The sequence below is a fragment of the Eubalaena glacialis genome, chromosome 13 (genome assembly GCF_028564815.1).
Source record: "Eubalaena glacialis isolate mEubGla1 chromosome 13, mEubGla1.1.hap2.+ XY, whole genome shotgun sequence".
In the NCBI taxonomy this organism is placed as follows: Eukaryota; Metazoa; Chordata; class Mammalia; order Artiodactyla; family Balaenidae; genus Eubalaena; species Eubalaena glacialis.
The window spans coordinates 88950157-88970533 of NC_083728.1; the positions used below are offsets into that span (position 1 = coordinate 88950157).

General features: G+C 43.3%; 1 protein-coding gene and 1 non-coding gene across 2 annotated transcripts in view; one reads left to right on the forward strand and one right to left on the reverse strand.

The window, feature by feature from the left end:
* The window catches only part of KPNA7 (karyopherin subunit alpha 7), a 33406-nt gene extending 13325 nt beyond the window's left edge, over window positions 1–20081 (forward strand). Inside the window, exons 3-10 of the mRNA XM_061209457.1 lie at window positions 2633–2715; window positions 3145–3413; window positions 4800–4882; window positions 7148–7411; window positions 9626–9859; window positions 11386–11568; window positions 15154–15300; window positions 19953–20081. Coding sequence (XP_061065440.1) covers window positions 2633–2715; window positions 3145–3413; window positions 4800–4882; window positions 7148–7411; window positions 9626–9859; window positions 11386–11568; window positions 15154–15300; window positions 19953–20081 — 1392 coding nt within the window. The remainder of the gene's footprint in view (window positions 1–2632; window positions 2716–3144; window positions 3414–4799; window positions 4883–7147; window positions 7412–9625; window positions 9860–11385; window positions 11569–15153; window positions 15301–19952) is intronic.
* LOC133104562 (U2 spliceosomal RNA) lies at window positions 861–1052 on the reverse strand. Its single transcript, XR_009703625.1, has one exon. It is a non-coding gene; the product is annotated as a U2 spliceosomal RNA (small nuclear RNA).
* Window positions 20082–20377: the final 296 nt, after the last annotated feature.

Consider the following 20377-nt stretch of genomic DNA (forward strand, 5'->3'; position numbering starts at 1 on the left):
TTCCAAGGTCCTGGATCATCTTCACTATCATTATTCTGAATTCTTTTTCTGGAAGGTTGCCTATCTCCACTTCATTTAGTTGTTTTTCTGGGGTTTTATCTTGTTCCTTCATCTGGTACATAGCCCTCTGACTTTTCATCTTGTCTATCTTTCTGTGAATGTGGTTTTTGTTCCACAGACTGCAGGATTGTAGTTCTTCTTGCTTCTGCTGTCTGCCTGCTGGTGGATGAGGCTATCTACTATACTGTCTTTTATATTTACCATTATATTTGCCTTTCTGGTGTTGTTGATTTCTTCATGTCTTTGGTTATTATCTAGTTTCTAGTACCTGAAGAACTCTCTTCTTGTAGAGTGAGTTTGCTGACAATGGATTCTCTCAGGTTTTGTTTATCTGAGACTGTCTTAATTTCTCCATTTTATTATAATTTGCCATGTATAGAATTCTAGCTTGACAAACTTGCTGTCAGCATTTTAAATATGTCATTTATGCTTTCTGGGGATAAATCAGCTCTTGATCTTGTTGAGGACTTGTGTATGGTGATTTGCTTCTCTTTTGCTGATTTCAAGATTCTCTTTTTGTTTTTGGCTTCCAACATTTTATGATGTGTCTAAGTGTGGATCTCTAGGAGTTTTTCCTGTTTGAAGTTCATTAAGCTTCTCAGAGGTGTAGATTAATTTCTTCATCAAATTTGCGATGTTTTTGGAAATCATTTCTTCAAATATACTTTCTGCCCCTTTCTCTCTCTTTTCCATTCTATTATCCATATGTTGCTGATCTGTAAGGCTCTGTTAAGTTTAATCTTCACTTTTTTTTTTTTTTTTGCTTTTTTAAAAAAAAAACCAGTCTTTATTTCCCTCAAAGGAGGTGAACTATTCCTGGAAGTACAGTAATACCTGGGTCAATGCATGGAGTGGATGGAGCAAGTTCTATTCCATCTCCTAGTTCCAAAAATCCATTTAATATATTGTCCTTGGATAGAGGATGCATCAGATATTAAACTGATAGGAATACCTACTATGCTTGCTTCTTGGCCTTTTGGCTAAGATCCATTCATTCTTTTTTTCCCTCATGCTGGTTAATCTCAATGGACCCATCTTTAAGTTCACTGATGATTTGTTCTGTGTCTAAGACATCATTCTTATGTCTCTAAGACATCATTCTTAGACTTTCCTTTAGTTCTTTAGACATGCTTTCCTTTAGTTCTTTGAACATATTTAAAGTCTTTATCTAGTAAGTCCAATGTCTGGGCTCCTCAGGGACAGTTTCTATTAATTGCCTTGTTTTTTGCTTGTATATGTGCTATACTTTGAATGTCTTGTAATTTCTTTAACAACTAGTCATTTAAAATAATGTGGCAACTTTGGATATAAGATCTGCGCCCCCCACCCCTTGCCCAGGGTTTCTTGTTGTTGCTCACTGTTTGTTCGTTCAGTGACTTTTGAGTTGATTTTGTAAAGTTTGTATTCTTTGTCATGTGTAGGCACTGAATTCTCTGCTCAGTTAGCTTAGTGGTCAGCTAATGATTGGACAGAGATTTCCTTACACACTTGGAAGCAAAAATTCACCCAATCTTTGCCAAGGCATTCTGTGTGCATGTTGGGGCATGCCTTCAACATTCAACCAGGAAGTTGACAATGCTGCCTTACACCTTCACTTCCTGCTTGCACAGAGCCTCAAAGTCAGCCAGAGGTGAGACCTCAGGGTCTTCTCCATTTTCTGTGAGCATGTGCAACAGTTCTATAGAGGCATGTGACCTTCTAGATTTTCAGGAACATGTTGGAGCTCTCAAAGCCCCAATGAACATCTCATTCCCAGCTTTGCCTTTTAAGTTTTTTGGTTAGTCTATTGTTTGCCCCCAACTGTTATCTAACACCCCCACCCCCCACCCCAAGCAGCTGTGAAGTTGAACCACTTCCTCTAACTGTTTTTAACAAATACCTCCAGGGAAAAGACTTTTTGCATTGTGTGAGCTCTGAGTCAAATAAAATAGAATCTTACAAATGGAATCTCCCAGGAAACCACGAGAAGCATCGAATAATAATAATTCTCTGGGAATGAGGCTTTAAGGGAGCACCAACCTGTTCTGCCTCCTCCAGTGGCTGCTGGGCTGTTGGTTTTCAAAGCTACCACGGAGCTGTGGGAGGAGGAGTGGGAATAAGGCAAGGCAAAATGCCATAAACCTTGCTGTTCTTACTGAGATTTAGACATTTTTCTTGAATAAACTCTTTTCAGCTTGAATAAAACAAATTGCTGCAAACCTTTGGTCAGTTTCCAGAGTTCTAAAAAAGTTGATTCTATTTTTCAGGTTTCTTGTTGCTTTTATGGAGGAGAGAATTTTGAGGTCCTTGTTCTCCCATTTTTGCTGCCACCCACTAGCATGTTCTTACTGCATGGGATAAAAAGGTGCTGGCGATCCAAGTGATGATAGGAATTACCTATCCTCCAGAGCATGGGGAGTGTCCCACAAATCTGTGAGACCACCAAATGTTCTTCCTTCCCCTAATACAGACCAGCATACACATTGAGACATAGTGTTCAAGCCAGCTTCTTCTAATCAGATAGATGGCTAGACTAGATGACCTATGGTTCCTTTTGGCAGAGACTCTGACTTGAATGTATGTCTCCTTGCAGGTCAGCCTCACCCTGCAAGAAATAATCAATGGTGTCAATGCCTCAGATCCAGAACTATGTCTCCAGGCCACCCAGGCAGCCAGGTATCGCCAAACAGACTTGTATTGTTGACAGATGCATAGCTAGAAATGGGTTCCAGCAGCCTATTTGGTTTCTTGGCAGTGGCAGAATGCCCACACAATATAAGAAAAGGCCAGTCCATCCAAAAGTGAGATGAAATTGCTCCTCTACACTGTCCTTGAGAACAACTTAAGATATGCAAGTGTGGTCAGAGATGAATAGCTTAATTTAAATTGGCCTCAACAGGAATGGCGGCTCATAGATAATAACTAAAGGGAAAAATATTGCTTCATCACTGCAGAGTGCTACTGGCTGAACTCTAGGATATGAAGGAGCTCTGGCCCAGTGGTTTGTTTCATTTGATAGTTAGGAATGCCAAGAACATCCATAAAGGAAGTTCTTCTTACCTGCCTCACAGGACATGTTCTTGTCTTTTCTCTTACACTGCGAAGGAAAATGCTGTCCCGGGAAAAGAACCCTCCTCTGAAGCTGATTGTTGACGCAGGGCTCATTCCCAGGCTGGTGGAGTTCCTGAAGTCATCCCTTCATCCCCGCTTGCAGCTCGAGGCAGCCTGGGCTCTGACCAATATTGCCTCTGGTACTTCGGAGCTGACTCGTGCTGTCGTGGACGGAGGGGCCATCCAGCCCTTGGTTGAGCTCCTGTCTTCCCCTCATATGACTGTGTGTGAACAGGCAGTGTGGGCCCTTGGTAATATAGCAGGTGAGCCTCTCCCCTCGGTGGGGGGCAGGGGGCAAAGAAAACGGTGGGCCTTGTGAGTGGCATGCAATGGGAATTCTTTGGGTAGTATTGTAGATCAGACACTTTAAGTATAAATACCTAGCAATGCTGGGAAGAGTAGAATGGGCCTTTCCAAAATTCAGAGTCAAGTTCAGAGGCCAAAAATTGAAGCTGAAGCTAGAAGACATGGTATGTTCTGAAGCTCCAGGCTGCCTAGGGACACCTGCCAAGACTGGGGTCCTACAGCCTCAGGGCTTAGTGGCTTCAGGAGCAAAAGACAAGTCTTTGGCTCATGCAATGTGGGGATTTTATGACAGACCCTTACATCACCCAGTACCCTAAAAGAATTCTACCTTCAGTGAAAGTTGCCCAGGGAATACACACGAAAATGTCTGCTTAGTTTAGGATAAAAGTCTCCCCTGAAAACAGAATCCTAAGACTGGCCTCATGGATTTGGGACTGGATGCTGTATTCCCTGCGTGGTCCGGGAAAACACAAGCTGGGGAGTGAGCGCTGTCAGGTTGGGAACTCCAGGATCCCTGGCTGAATATACATGTGACGCTCTCTGGGGGAAACAAACTCAGTCGGGCCCCTCAGGATTTTGACAAATTAAGATCAGCCAAATATTAGCAATTTCAAGTTCAGAAAGTCAACAATCCAGTATGACTGAGTCAGCAGAAGCAAACAATGTGATTAGACCTCCAAGGACTTCAGAGGATGGAATTAGCAAACACAGAATATGAAATAAGTCTACTTTTTAAAAGCATGCAGAAATAAAGCAACTATTACAGAGATTTCGTCTCTCATTTTGCTTAGTGCAGTAAGGAACAGGCAAAATCGGGTGGTGTAGTGTAACTTATACCTTGCCTGATGATTGAAGAATTACAGGCTGAGACGTCTATGGTCTAAAATTGGTATTCTAGCCAAAGTAGCAGACAACTGATGGCTAGAATGTATCCATCTCCCAGACTTTGTTCTGAGTTGCATTTGGAAGTTACTGCCCCATGCCAAAGCCTTCTGGGAAGACAATTTGGTCCATAGTGGCCTTTGTCTCCTGAGAACCATGCTGTGAAATTCCACCAGCATTTAGAACGCGCTGCCTGGGCCCAGTTGGCTGGCTTCTTGATGGGTCCAGAGACTCTGCTTATAGCAATCCCTGCTGTGTGGTGCCTGATTTCCACGTCAGGCCATCTACTCAACCAACATGTCAGAGACCCAGGGTCTAGTTCATGGCTATACTATCTACTTGCCCAACCCAGGAATGAGTTTTGGCCTCTCCCCCTTTGCAGAGACTTGTGAAGAATTACTCACCCACCCCAGGACTCTCTCTGTTCCCTCTTTGAGTGTCATGTTCTTGTCTGTTTGTAGGTGATGGACCAAAACTCAGAGACAACGTTATCTTGAGTGATGCCATTCCACATCTGCTGACCCTGGTTTCATCAAGTATACCAGTGAATGTCTTTTTTTAATTAATTTTATTTATTTGTTTATTTATTTGGCTGCGTCGGGTCTTAGTTGTGGCATGCGGGGTCTTCGTTGCGGTACACAGGCTCCTCTCTAGTTGTGGTGCATGGGCTCAGAAGGTGCAGCGTGCAGCTTAGTTGCCCCGTGGCATGTGGGATCTTAGTTCACTGACCAGGGATTGAACCCGTGTCCCCTGCCTTGGAAGGCAGATTCTTAACCACTGGACCACCAGGGAGGTCCCCAGTGTGTGTCTTTTTAATGAGGTAACCTAGTTAGGTAACAGGTTCCCAAAGTTGGGAAATGGGGGATGTAATTCCAAATCAATGCTAGGCCACGTGGTTGCTGCCCGGCCCCCTAACGATAGCAATGATGAACAAGGCCTAGGACTGAATATTACTTTGGGTAGAAGTTGATCCAAATTTGTCCTCAAGGGCAGGAGTGCTGATCTTTCTTTGCGGGGGGGCAGTGGGGATTAGAAGAGATCCATTCAAGTTTTTCTAAGCTTACAATCCTGCAAAAGTAGATGAGTGAGCTCTCTGTTCCAGGGGCACAGACAGAATTAGTGGCTCACCAGTTCTGTTCCTGGGTAATAAATAGGGTCTAGGTTGGAAGCTTAGGGTCCAAGTTAATTGCTGTGGCAACACTAGAGGACTCCCTGGGTTAGGAATGAAATTTGGGTTCTAGATTTGCCTCAAACAAAAATGAAGAGAAAGCAGCTTCCAAAAGTCAAGGGAATACATGCCCTGCCTTCAAGGTGAGAGAGAACCTGATATGGTTGAACCGGAAAAAGGCTGGCATGACCAAGGGAGCTTGCAAGGAGAGAGCAATATAAGATGACAAGTAGGACGAGGGACTTAGACATCATCTTGGTGGCAAAAGGAAGGCTTTGGAGGATTTCAAGGCAGGAAGTAAAGTGGCCTGATTTTCCAGAAAGACCATTCTGGCTGCTTGCTGTAGGATTATAGCAGAGGGAGATGGAGAAGCAGATGGACCTGGGTTGCTGCTGTGATGGGCATAGAAGGGGGAGACAGAAAGAAACGAGGATGCCCTCGGGTTTCAGGTTAGTTTGTTTAGAGCACTGTCCTCCTAGAGATGTGGGGAGGATAGAGGGAAGACGGAATCGGAGCCTTAGTTGTACCTATTAAGTTGAAGCCAGTGAGAGGCACCATTGCAGCAACAACAGACAGATAGATATGCAGGTCTATCTAGATGATTGTGCACGTATGTGTCATCCAGCTGGGCAAGGTCAGCCAGAGCAGGGATCAGCCAATCTAACCTGGCCAACTGCTTGTTTTTTTAAATAAAGTTTTATTTATTTGAAATAAATAGCCACACCCATTCATTTACATACATATTGTCTGTGGCTTTTGCAGTGCTACGAGGGCAGAATGGATAAGTTGCAACAGAGACCATGTGGCCTGCAAAGTTGAAAAACTTTACTATCTGGCCTTTTACAGAAAAAGTTGGCTGACCTCTGCTCTAGAGTGTGAGGAAAACCAGGACCAAGTCCTGAGGGCTCTGAAATTCAGAACTCAGTAGAACCTGCCAAGAAGAATGAGAAGAAACAGCCCATTTGGCAATACAAAACCAGGCTTGGTGTCACAGATGGCAAAAAGAGCTTTTTCAAAAAGCTTGGATTTGGTGACTTGGAAGGAGCTGATTTCATCACTAACTCCAAAGAAGTAGGGGAAGAAACCAGACTAGAAGGGGTAGAAGAAGAAGATAGACAGTGAATATGGATGCCTCCTTGAGGATGGATTCTGAAAAATAGAAGTGGGGTGATGGCTGGAGAGGCGCCAAGGGTAGGGGTTGAATGTTGCAGAGTGTGTCTATACTGGTGGGACTGATCCAGAGGAGAGAGGTGATCCTGGGGACGGATGGGAAGACTGATCTTCAAATAGAAGGTCAAAAACGTGGTTAGGATATGTTGATAGAGTTCATAGGCTGGTGGGAAAACCAAGTAACTCCTGCTTGATCTTTGTTTCATCAATGAGAAATGAAATTAGGTCATCAATCAAGGGGGGAAGGACATTTTGAAGAATGTAAGGAAACCTCCATCTGACATTTGCATATAAAACAAAGCTCATTCTCTGCGTTCCTCCTATACTTATTACCTAGAATAAATTCCTGTTTGAAGCTCAAAGGCTTGGGTTCATGCGGGTCAATCCTATTGATCAAAGATGGTCAGGACACATTGCCACTGGTGTTTTCCTTCTTTGCACCCCATGCTGGAGACAGTCTCCTCGTTACAGGTCACATTCCTACGGAACATTGCGTGGACCTTGTCCAATCTGTGCCGGAACAAGAACCCATACCCTTCTGATCATGCAGTGAAGCAGATGTTGCCCGCCCTCTTCCACCTCCTGTGGCACCCAGACGGAGAGGTTCTCTCGGACACCTGCTGGGCTCTGTCCTACCTCACCGATGGCTGTGATACACGCATCGGCCAAGTGGTGGACACGGGGGTCCTGCCCAGACTGGTTGAGCTCATGAGCAGCTCAGAACTCAATGTCTTGGTAAGTGTCCCGGGTCGTGTCGGTCTCTGTAGGGGCCTTCAGATTAGAGTCTGTGGATCATCGTCACTCGAGCAGGTTCTGTTCTCTCCCACCCCCAAGCCTTCCACAGCTGACGTTCATCCTTTACCTGGAACAAAGCTGTTCATCTGCATTTCCCTGGTCTCTGCTACTCTGTAGCCAAAGACTTGACTCGACTTTGATCCAAAATCCTAGTGGGTATTCAGTGACTTACTTTTTCTTGGTCTGATAACTAGAAAAGATAGAAGAGCACCAATTAAAATTGCTTATAATCCCTCCACCCAGTGAACTATTCTTTTGTGGCCTTTCATTCTACTGGTCTATGCATGTAGATGTTAACAAGTTGGTGTGCATGTTTGTGTGTCCGTGTGTGTGTGTTTTGTTTTGTTTTTTTTTAATTTATTTATTTTTATTTTTGGCTGTGTTGGGTCTTCGTTTCTGTGCGAGGGCTTTCTCTAGTTGTGGCAAGCGGGGGCCACTCTTCGTCGCGGTGCGCGGGCCTCTCACTATCGCGGCCTCTCTTGTTGCGGAGCACAGGCTCCAGACGCGCAGGCTCAGTAGTTGTGACTCACGGGCCTAGTTGCTCTGCGGCATGTGGGATCTTCCCAGACCAGGGCTCGAACCCATGTCCCCTGCATTGGCAGGCAGATTCTCAACCACTGCGCCACCAGGGAAGCCCCTGTGTGTGTGTTTTAACGTGAAGCTCATAACATTTGAATTTCTTACTCAAGTATAAAAGATAGTTCCCCCTTATCCTCTCCCCAGCTGGTTCTCTTAGACTACTTCAGATATAGGTGAAAAGTAAGTAAAACCAAGGTCAAATACTTGACTCTGAGACATATGTCACTTACATCATATACTTCTTGAAAATGTAGTTTGAAGCATGGGTACCCCTTTTGATTTCTATGCCTAATATTGTATATTATGCAGTCTTAGCAATCATCTGTTCTGAGATGAGGGTAGCATTCCTCGGAAGTCAAGGTTAGTTTGGGGATAGTGCTGGGGGCATGGAAGTTGTGAAGACAACATCTTCAAGAAGTTGTTTATCATGGGGGCTTGGGGCCCAACTGTGGCAGTCCTGGCAAGGCTGTGCTTGGCCTATGGCACTTCTAACATCTCTCACTCGAGTAGCAGATACCTAGCATGATAGGCTAGGAAAACTCTAGAACTGTTGATGGGCTGTGCTGGGGCTGCCACTACCATGCAGAGAAACCAAAATAAATCCACAGTCAGCCCTCCTAGGACAGTTGTCTTAAGCCCAATCATAGATTCATCCTGGGGACCTTCAAAGTTATTGAGAGGAGCTTTATGAATACACCAAAACAAAAATGCCACTGAGATTTCACTAGCTCTAATTACATATACAACAGAAACTTTTTTTTTTTTTAATGAGGTTAATTATAGGGACCAGCCTCATTCCCAAAGTGGTTTGTGGTTGTTGACTATTTTATTTATTTATTTAAATAAATTCATTTATTTATTTATATTTTATTTTTGGCTGCGTTGGGTCCTCGTTGCTGCGCGCGGGCTTTCTCTAGTTGCAGCGAGTGGGGGCTACTCTTCGTTGTGGTGCGCAGGCTTCTCATTGCGGTGGCTTCTCTTGTTGCGGAGCACGGGCTCTAGGCACGCGGGCTTCAATAGTTGTGGCTCGTGGGCTCAGTAGCTGTGGTTCGCGGGCCCTAGAGTGCTGGCTCAGTAGTTGTGGCGCACGGGCTTAGTCGCTCCGCAGCATGTGGGATCTTCCCACACTAGGGCTGGAACCTGTGTCCCCTGCATTGGCAGGTGGATTCTTAACCACTGCGCCACCAGGGAAGTCCCGACAACAGAAACTTGATACTCGTGCTAAATACAAATTCAGTAGAAATTATTACATTGTAAAGACAACCATCAATTTACCAATTTTCCCAATGTAAGGATATGAAAAGGACAGCATCATTTGATAATATATCTCTTGACCTCTATCCCACTTGAGCTGGAAGTACTGGGAGGCTGGCGAGTACCTTTAAACTATGTAAACAGCCATGGATGCACAGAATCAATAAGGATCGTGGGTATAATCATTGTTCACAGGCTTCCAGAAAACCATCAGCACAGCACGACGGATGTTTGGGAGGGCACGGAGCTTGGGGCGATGGTCACCTTCCACGGTGATGAACTCACGGTACTTGGTGACACTTTCTCACCTTGTTCTTCCAGACCCCCTCTCTGCGCACGGTGGGGAACATTGTCACAGGGACGGACCACCAGACCCAGCTGGCCCTGGACGCGGGCATCCTGGCTGTGCTGCCCCAGCTCCTCACACACCCTCGCTCCTCCATCCAGAAGGAGGCAGCCTGGGCGCTAAGCAACGTGGCCGCGGGGCCCCGCCAGCACATCCAGCAGCTGATCGCTTGCGGTGCGCTGCCTCCCTTGGTGGCTGTTCTAGAAAACGTAAGTGGCCCACGTGACAAAAGGTTACTCTCCAGCGGGCCCTGTGTTGAACTCCTTTAACTCTTCAGAGGCAGGCTGAGAAGCAAAACTAATTGAGATCACGACGAACCTATGAAACATTAGTTTCCTAACTCTCCCTGAAAAAAAGAAAGGGGCATCCCATTTTGGACAATCCATTAAAAATTTAGAAGACTCAACAAGCATTGGCCAGTGAAAAGGTGATCCCACAGCTCAAATATCCAGAAGAATCTTGAGCTGGTAAATACTGGCTTATCTCTAGCGTTAAAAGAATGTGCCATCTACTCTCCTTGGCAAAAAGGGATGAGGTTTGGTTTGGTTTTGTTTTAGGAGGAAAAACACATCGGGTTACAGTGATATTCTACACTGAAGAAAGGTGGCCTTTGCAGTGTAAAAATCACATTGATGAAAGGGGTAATATATACAGAAAATCCAGATATAACAGTAGAAATACAGTAAAGCTTCCTTCTTCCTCCTGATTCCCCCTTCCTTTCCCCAGGACAATTACGACTGTCAGCATTTCTTTTTGTCACCTTTTAGTGGATGAGCTATGTTTAAACCATCGACTTGTGAAACAAGTCAGGAGTGGTGACCTGGGGTTGCGGACAGAGGTTACTGAGTAGGATGGGGAAAAGGAGGCACTGGCCGTGTCCTGCTCTCAGGTTGGCTGGTGGGTTCCCAGGTGTGCATTAGGTACGAAAAGCTAGCCCAGGTTTGCTACCCAAATCATGGCATCTTCCAGTTTATCGGACACTTCCTATCCTGCTGTGAGTCTGTACATATTCTAATGAGAAACATCTAGTCAGAATCAAGGAGTAATCTTTTTTCAAACTGTGCTTTTTGAACTATAGCTTGCTTGGAGCCATACGTTTTTTGTTTTGTTTTTTTTTTTTTGGTGGTTTTTTTTTTTAACTTTGTTTTAAACTGAGTCAGTTTTCCCCAGCCATAAAATGGGAATAGCTCCTCCTGCAAAGGGATAGAAGAATCTGTGATAAATGACTCCCTTCTCTCTGGGCCAAGTGCTTTTTATAAATGTAAGGGATGCATTGAGTGATATTTCAGTGGCTTTCCTCTGTCCCCTCCAGGCTGTGTGCTCAGCTTTGTAGCTCTGGAGCTTCTTGTCCAAAGTTTTACTGGAGCAGAAAGACTAGAAATGTAGACATGGGTCACTATAACCTAAAATCCCTAATTTGTATTGATTGGGTGATGTTGGTTCTCTTTTTCCGATAACCTGACTTAAGGAAGTGAGTCTGTTTGAACTTAGAACCTCCCTCTAAGACCCCACATGAGTCTGCCTTTCCTCCTCCTTGGCTTCTCAAAGATCCTGTCTTCTGCTCAAAAACTAAAGGCAGGTTGCCAAGGGATTCTGTGTAAATTGCACATTTTACGTGCAATTTACAGTCCTGGGAATTAGGTAGTCCAGCCTACCTAGAAATTGAACCATGTTTGCATCACTATATTTAAATTCTTCAGGATCTGTCAAGAATGGAAATGTTCTCTCTCTGCAGGGAGAATTTAAAGTCCAGAAAGAGGCTGTCTGGACAGTGGCTAACTTCACAACTGGGGGCACCGTGGACCAGTTAATCCAGCTGGTCCAGGCTGGAGTCTTGGAGCCACTAATAAATCTTCTCACCATCCCAGACACCAAAATTGTTCTCATCATTCTCGACATCCTCTTTTTTATCCTCCAGGTGAGCTGTTCTGAACAGGTGGGTTTCTAAATAGCAGTCTCTAAGTTAAGATGTTTAATTTGGTCCTTAAAACCTAACTAGGATTCTCTTTTCCTCTCCACTTCCTCACCCCCTCCCTTTGTCCACACATCCTGTGGATGACAAGACAAGAGGCCTTTCAAAGAAGGTCCATCATCTTCATTTTCTCAGATAAGTGTTTGTGTGCCCAGCACTGTTTTAGATGCTCAGGAAATGACAAAGCAAAGTCCTTGTTCTATAGAGCTTATGTATAAGGGGGGAGGGGAACAGACGCATCAGATAGAGAGTTACGGGTAAAATATATCTGATAGAGGGGTAGTTACTGATGGCCCAGAGTGGAGAGGGGATGGTGATCTCTTATATGTAGTAGTTAGGAGAAACTTCACTGAGGAAGGATGTTTGAGCAAAGACCTGAAAGAAGTGAGTGAGTCCTGTGGATACCTGGGAAAGAGCACTCTAGGTGAAGGAAACCTTAAAAAGCAAGGAGGGGGGTGTGGCCAGAGCAGAACAAAGGGATGAAAGGTGGTGGGAAACAGGCTCAAGGGACCCAGGGGCCAGATCACGGAAGGTCTGTGAGAACGTGAACTTGCTCTGAGTGAGATGGAGAAACGAATCAAAGGTCTGAAGCAAGGAAAAAAATAGTCAATGAGCCACGTGGCTGGCTCTTTCGGAAGACTGAAACATAGAATATTCTTGAAGGAAGCAGCAGGACGTTAGCGATGATAGATCTCGAGGGACCATACTAGAGTTCCTTTTCCATTCGGCTATGTGGCTGGGAAAATGGACTACAAAGCCTTGAATTAGAATTCTAGAAAAGTCTTATTTCTGAAATGTAAGTTAAGCCAATATTTACATACTATTTGTGTCGGTTGTATACTGAACAACAAATTACTCCTTGGTGGCTTAAAACAAACATTTATTACCCCACATGGTTTCTGGGGTTAGGAGTCTGGAGGCAGCATAGTTGGATGGTTCTGGCTCAGGGTCTTTCATGAAGTTCAAGATGGAAACTGGGGCTGCAGTTTCATCTGAAGGCTTGGTGCAGGCTGGAGGATCAGCTTCCAAGATGACTCACTCACATGCCTGGAAAGTTATTCTCACCACATGGGTTCCCTGGGACTGCTTGAGTGCCCTCACATCATGGCAACTGGCTTCCCCTGAAGCAAGTGACCTTAGAAAGCAAAGTGGAAGCTCCAATGTCTTTTATGACCTGTGAAGGAGGTTATTTCAACAGCATCCTATTGGTTACACAGATCAGTCCATTTCAACATGGGAGGGGGCTACACAGGGGCATAAATACCCAGAGGCTGGGATCATCTCAGGCCATCGTGGAGGCTGGCAATATTCATTTGGTTAAGGTCTTTTTATATGTGACTAAGCCATTTGAAAAGTTTCAAAGTAACACCGGAGGACTCCTTTTATTTATTTTTATTTATTTATTTTTGGCTGTGCTGGGTCTTCATTGCTGCATGCGGGCTTTCTCTAGTTGCGGCTGCTCTTCGTTGTGGTGCATGGGCTTCTCATTGCGGTGGCTTCTCTTGTTGCAGAGCACGGGCTCTAGGCGTGAGAGCTTCAGTAGTTGCAGCACGTGGGCTCAGTAGTTGCGGCACATGGGCCCCAGAGCATGCGGGCTTCAGTAGTTGCAGTACGTGGGCTCAGTAGTTGCGGCTTGGGGGCTCTAGAGCACGGGCTCAGTAGTTGTGGTACACAGGCTTAGTTGCTCCGTGGCATGTGGGACCTTCCTGGACCAGGGCTCGAAACCGTGTCTCCTGCATTGGCAGGCAGATGCTGAACCACTGGACCACCAGGGAAGTCCCCAGAGGACTCCTTTTAAAAGCTCACTTAAAGCATCCTTTTCATGTAACTGTCCTGGAAAGAACTGACCTGAGTCAAGAACAGATTGGAAACAGCCCAATTAGACGCTTAGACTTTGAGCAAATCACGGACACAGAGTACGCACTTGGCAGCCAGAGGCAAAGTTGGACATAAAAAGTGTGTGAAAGCACACTTGGGGGGCTATAGAAATTTAAGTTCATCTCATTCATTTGAATTAAATACTTGGGATTTTTTTTCTTGGGAGAGTCTGGGCAAATCCCATCTGATGGACCAGTGAAGCCCCTATATCAGATAGTGGCACGTGGGACACTAAGAAAAATCAAGATGAGATAGAAAACAGTTTCAAGTGGGCAGCAGAGTGCAGTTGTGGTTCTTTGAAGTAACTTGGGGGCCATCTGCTGTTCTGTCAAAGTCCAGAATCCTTCTCCAGGGCTCCTACTGCCCTGGGGCATCCCCCACTTCCCAGTTTTCTTGGAGGCTCACCTAGCACATTGGTTCTTACCTCCATTTTTTTCACTGAAAGCCAAGAGCTCATTTTGGATGTACAGATAGGACTAGAAGGTATCAAGGCTTAGATAAAAGTGCAAACTCTCATCAGATAAATTATGGCCTAAACAATATTTAATTTGATCCATAGGAAGGTTTGGGTTTTTTGTTCGTTTGTTTGTTTGTTTTTATTACTGTTCACAAAATAGCAGAACCCTACAGGATGCCAAAGTTGTTTCTTTCTCTCTCTCCACTTCCCCCAAATATTCTATTTAGCTGGACTACTCCCTTTTCTCTAAATATGCAACACTTATTCCCTCACAACTTTGTCCTTGCCATTCCTTCTCTTGGGGATGCTGTTACCCTGTGATGGACCCTGGCACCGTACTATCCATTAAGAACTTGATACTTTCCAAGCCTCTTGTGCACATCTTCTTCCTATAAATTAAAACTCTGGTCATTTATTATACTTTCTTTTTTTAATTAATTTTTTAATTGAAGTATAGATGATTTACAATTTGTTAATTTCTGCTGAACAGCAAAGTGATTCAGTTATACACATATATACGTTCTTTTTTATATTCTTTTCCAATATGGTTTATCCCAGGATATTATACTTTCTATACTACAGCAATTATTGTCTCCTCCGATAGTGTGAGTTATGAAAAGGCTTTCTCTAAATCCTACCTTTATTTCTAGTTTTGTGTGCCTTGCCCGTAGTATATGTACAAATGTTGAGTGAGTGAATACCCATGGATGAGAAATCCAATGATCAGCATTGGATTAAATCAAATCACATCATTTGTTTCCAGGGACCTCATTAGTTGCCATGGTGTGGCTTCTGTCACCCAGGGTCTCCTGCCCGACCCCTCAAGGCTTTCCAGGGAGTGCAGGGCCAGAACATCTGCATTTACTTAGCATCACTTGAACATTCTTTTCTCTGTTTTTAAAACAATCTCCATCAATTAGATACCTACCAAATAGTGTTTAGTGATGGATATATAGATGATGGCATATCCAGCAAAGAAAAAAAAGATACTGTATTTTGTGCAGTGAAGATAAACCTCAATAGACAGATGACAAATATCCAAAATGAGAGGAAGACAATGCAATTTTAAACCAGTCTGGGAAAATAACACTGCAACTGCCCATTCTGGAACGGGTGGCTTTCGTCCGATTCCGCTGAGGTGAAGCCCCACGTCCTAAGGGCTTTGGTGCAGAGTCTCACTCTTCTACGGCCCACAGGCAGCAGAGAAGATTTCTCAGAAGGAAAACATGTGTCTGCTGATAGAAGGACTCGGTGGGATTGATAGAATTGAGGCTTTGCAACTTCACGAGAACCGTCAGATTGCCCTGACTGCTCTGAACATTACTGAGAGACACTTCTGTGAGGTAAGTGCCCAGACCTCCTGGGCAGGTGATCACCTGGCAGGTACCTGAGCTGTTCCTGGGAGGTGGGTGATGGACAGGCGGACTTCTCTCATGACTTGGCCCTGAGTTTCTCCCCATCCATGTTATCCAGGCCACCTTTGAGTGGCAGCTTCCTGGCTCCTGGAAGCTGTTCTAGACCCATTAATCTCATAGAAGTTTGTCCTGCTGCCTCTGGTGTAGAATTTCACTCTTGTTTTTGTTTTTGTTTTCCCCTACTCACCTCTCTTGGGGGAGGGAGAGGGGGAAGAAAGGAGTATGATGCTAAAGTGACTTTGTACTGAGAAATACAAACAATGAAGGCAGGCCCAGCTTTTGAACAACCTTTTTGCTACTTACTGCATTTTGTCTCTTTCCAGAATACGTTGATTGGGAATGAACTCTACAAAAGTCTCCCAAAATTCCTGCAGGAGCAGGGAATAATGATCAGAGAGCATTAGATACTTTTAAAAAACTTTTTATTATAGTAAAACATATGTAACATAAAATTTACCATGTAAATCTTTTTTTTTTTTTTTTAATTTTTGGCCACACCCCACAGCATGTGGGATCTTAGTTCCCTGACCAGGGATCACACCGCAGCCCCTGCACTGGAAGGCAGAGTCTTAATCACTAGATTAATTTTAATTAATTTTAATTAATTTTTTATTGAAGTATAGATGATTTACAGTGTGTTAATTTCTTTGGCTGGGGAAGTCCCTGCCGTGTAAATCATTTGTAAGTGTACAGTTCACTGGCATTAGGTACATTTCACACTGTTATGCAACCATCACCACCGTCCATCTCCAGAACTTTTCCAAATGAAAACTCTGTCCCCATTAAACAATAAATTCCCCATTTCCCACCCCCCCCACTCCCCGCCAGGCCCTGGTAACCACCATCTTACTTTCTGTCTCTCTGAATTTGACTACTAAGTGCCTCATAAGAGGAATCGTATGGTATTTGTCCGTTTGTGACTGGCTTTTTTCACTTAGCATAATGTCTTCAAGTTTCATCTGTGCTGTAGCATTTGTCAAAATTTCCCCCCTTAAGCCTAAATAATACTCTGTTGTATGGATATACTACATTTTGTTCATCTATTCATTGATGGACACTTGGGTTGTCCTTTTGGCTATTATGAATAATGCTGCTATGAATATGGGAGTACAGATATGTCCGAATTCCTCCTTTTATCTCTTTGGGGTAGATACCCAGAAGTGGAATTGTTGGATCATATGGTAATTTTGTTTTTCATTTTTGAGGAACCACCATATTGTTATCCATAGTGTATGTACCATTTTACATCAACACACAAAGGTTCCCATTTTTCAACATCTTCACCAACGCTTGTTTTCTGTTTCTTTTTGTTGTTGATTTTTTGTTTGTTTTCTTGTGTTTTGTTTTTTGATCATAGCCATTTTAATGGGTATGAAGTGGTATCCCATTGTGGTTTTTCTCTTCCAGTTTTATTGAGATATAATTGACATAGAGCACTGTATAAGTTTAAGGTGTATAGCATAATGATTTGATGTACATACATCATGAAATGATTAGCACAATTAGTTTAGTGAACATCCATCATATCATAGGTATAAAATAAAAGAAATAGAAGAAAATAATTATTTTTCTTGTGATGAGAACTCTTAAGATTTACTCTAACAACTTTCGTATATAACATACAGCAGTGTCTTATTTATTTATTTATGGCTGCATTGGGTCTTTGTTGCTGCCCACAGGCTTTCTCTAGTTGCGGCGAGCGGGGGCTACTCTTTGTTGTGGTGCACGGTCTTCTCATTGTGGTGGCTTCTCTTGCTGCGGAGCACGGGCTGTAGGCATGTGGGCTTCAGTAGCTGTGGCTTGTGAGCTCTAGAGCGCAGGCTCAGTAGTTGTGGCGCACAGGCTTAGTTGCTCTGCGGCACGTGGGATCTTCCTGGATCAGGGATCAAACCCGTGTCCCCTGCATTGGCAGGCGGATTCTTAACCACTGCGCCACCAGGGAAGCCCCAGCAGTGTTAATTATATTACTCATGTTGCACATTACATCCCTAATAACTATTTATCTTATAACTAGAAGTTTTTACCCTTTGACCGCCTTCATCCAATTTGCCTTCCCCTCCCACCCCCCCACCTCTGGTTACCACAAATCTGATCTCTTTTTCTATGAGTCTGCTTGTTTTTGAAGTATAATTAACCTATAACACTACGTTAGTTCCTGATACACAATATAGTGATTTGATATTTCTATACCTTTTAAAATGTATAGGAAATGATCAAGGTAAGTCTAGTTACCATATGTTGCCATACAAAGGTATTACATATTACTATATTCCCCATACTGTATTTCATACCCATGACTCATTTATATTATAACTAGAAGTCTGTACCTCTTAATCTCCCTCACCTATTTCTTTCACCCCCCTTCTCTCTGGCAACCACCTGTTTGTTCTCTCTACCTATGACTCTGTTTCTGCTGTGTTTGTTTTGCTTTTTAGATTCCATATATAAGTGAAATCATACAGTATTTGTGTTTGTCTGACTTACTTCACTTAGCACAGTGCCCTCTAGGTCCATCCATGTTGTTGCAAATGGCAAGATTTCATTCTTTTTATGGCTGAGTAATGTTCCATTGTGTGTACATATATATATATATATATATATATATATATATATATATATATATATATAAAATATCTTATTTATCCATTCATCTATCAGTGGGCACTTAGGTTGCTTCCATATTTTGGCTATTGTAAATAATGCTGCTATAAACATTGGGATGCCTGTATCTTTTCATATTAGTGTCTTCATTTTCTTTGGGTATATACCCAGGAGTGGAGTTACTGTATCATATGGTAGTTCTGTTTTTAATTTTTTTGAGGAACCTCCATACCCTTTTCCACAGTGGCTGCACCATCTTACATTCCCACCGGCAGTGCACGAGGGTTCCCTTTTCTCCACACCCTCGCCAACACTTTTTATTTGTTGTATTTTTAATAATAGTCACTGTGACAGGTGTGAGGTGATATCTCATTGTGGTTTTGATCTGCATTTCCTTGATGATTGGTGATGCTGAGCATCTTTTCATGTGCCTGTTGGCCATCTGTATGTCTTCTTTGGGAAAATGTCTATTCAGTTCCTCTGCCCATTTTTAATCAGGTTTTTTTTTTTTTTGATGCTGAGTTGTATGAGTTCTTTGTATATTTTGGATATTAACCCCATATCAGATATATCATTTGCAAATATCTTTTCCCATCCAGTAGGCAGCCCTTTTCATTTTGTTGGTAGTTTTCTTTGCTATGCAAAAAGCTTTTTCATTTTCTATAGTACCATTTGTTTATTTTTGCTTTTGTTTCCCTTGCCTGAGGAGACCTATCCAAAAAAAATATTACTAAGACTGGTGTCTATGTTTTCTTCCAGAAGTTTTATGGTTTCAGGTTTTATATTTAAGTCTTTAATCCATTTTGAGTTTATTTTTGTATATGGTTTGAGAAAGTAGTACAGTTTGATTCTTTTGTATGTAACTGTCCAGTTTTCCCAACACCATTTATTGAAGAGGCTGTCTTTTCCCCATTGTATAGTCTCGCCTCCTTTGTCGTAGATTCATTGACTCTTTGTAGTTTTCCATTAGATATTTTTCATACGAGGAAGGTGAGATCAAAGTTCCTAAGTGGCCAGGTAAACATGGGACTAGGGGTTTACACTCTGTTAGGTGTCAAACTTGAGTCATTAGCAAAATCCAGAGCCATACAGTAAATATGACCAGATTGGTAGCTCTTCCTAATGAGCGGCAGCTAATCTTAGTTTGGGACCAAGAGGATGCTCTCAGAGCAGAGAAGATCCAGAACAGTGATTAGCATCTTCTGGATTAAAGGCTCCTAAGAAAACCTTGTAATTAGGAAACTCATCCCTTAAAAGGGAGACGGCTCCTGAGGACTCCTCCAAGGGCTCCAAGTTAAAGACTTCTGATCTAGAAGCAATTGCTACACCTATCATACCCTTAACTCAATGTAAGGTTAATGTTCTTTATAGCGAAACTGCTTTTAAAAATAAGCCAGACACAGGGGACTTCCCTGGAGGTCCAGTGGTTAAGACTCTGCCCTTCCAATGCAGGGGGCACAGGTTTGATCCCTGGTTGGGAGAACTGGATCCCACATGCCACGCGGTGCGGCCAAAAAAAAAAAAAGCCAGACACAAAAGGACAAATACTGTATGATTCCACTTACATGAGGGACCTGGAGTGGTCAAATTCATAGAGACAGGAAGTAAAAGGGTGGTTGCCAGAGGCTGGGAGGGAGATGGGAACGGGGAGTTGTTTAATGGGTACAGAGTTTTGGTTTGAAATGATGATAAAGCTCTGGAGACAGATGATGGTGGTGGCGAAGTAATGCCACTGAATTGTCTACTTCATGGTGAAAAAGGGTAAATTTTACGGGATGTATGTTTCACCACACGCACAAACTGCATTTAAGGTCCATCCTGAGCAACAGTTCAATGCTTCTCTCCTTTGGTCTCTCCTCTGAGGGAGCCTCAAGTCTAACAGAGCAAATTCTAATCCACAGAAGATGTGAAGGAGTCAGTTGTGCAGAAATAATGTGCTGAGAGCCTGGAGGTATAACAGTGTCTCTTCTTCCCTGAAGGAAGAAGAAACTGGCACAACCTTACCAGCCTGGGACGAAGATCATGAATTCTTAAAGCACTTAACAAACACATACCAAAGCTCCACAACTCCTAAACCAGGGACCAGACCCAAAGAGTCACTTCTTTAAGAACCCCTTCCCCTTGGTGTACCACAGGTATAAAGCTTTTAAAACTTGAATGATAATAAAATTTTCCACACTTTCACCTCCACCTATCAAAAATGCAGTTAAGCCACTTGTACCTTAAAGCCACGTGGAATCCATCTCCTAAGAACATGTGGTTTAGTGGTTGCCTTTCAGGATCTTCAAGGAAGATCTTCAGAGTAGGATGGTCTATAGCTACCTAGACAAACTTTGACTTGCAGTTTAACCAGTATTTCTTATATTTATTTGACTGTGGGCCCCCTTCCCTTTTCCTTGTCATG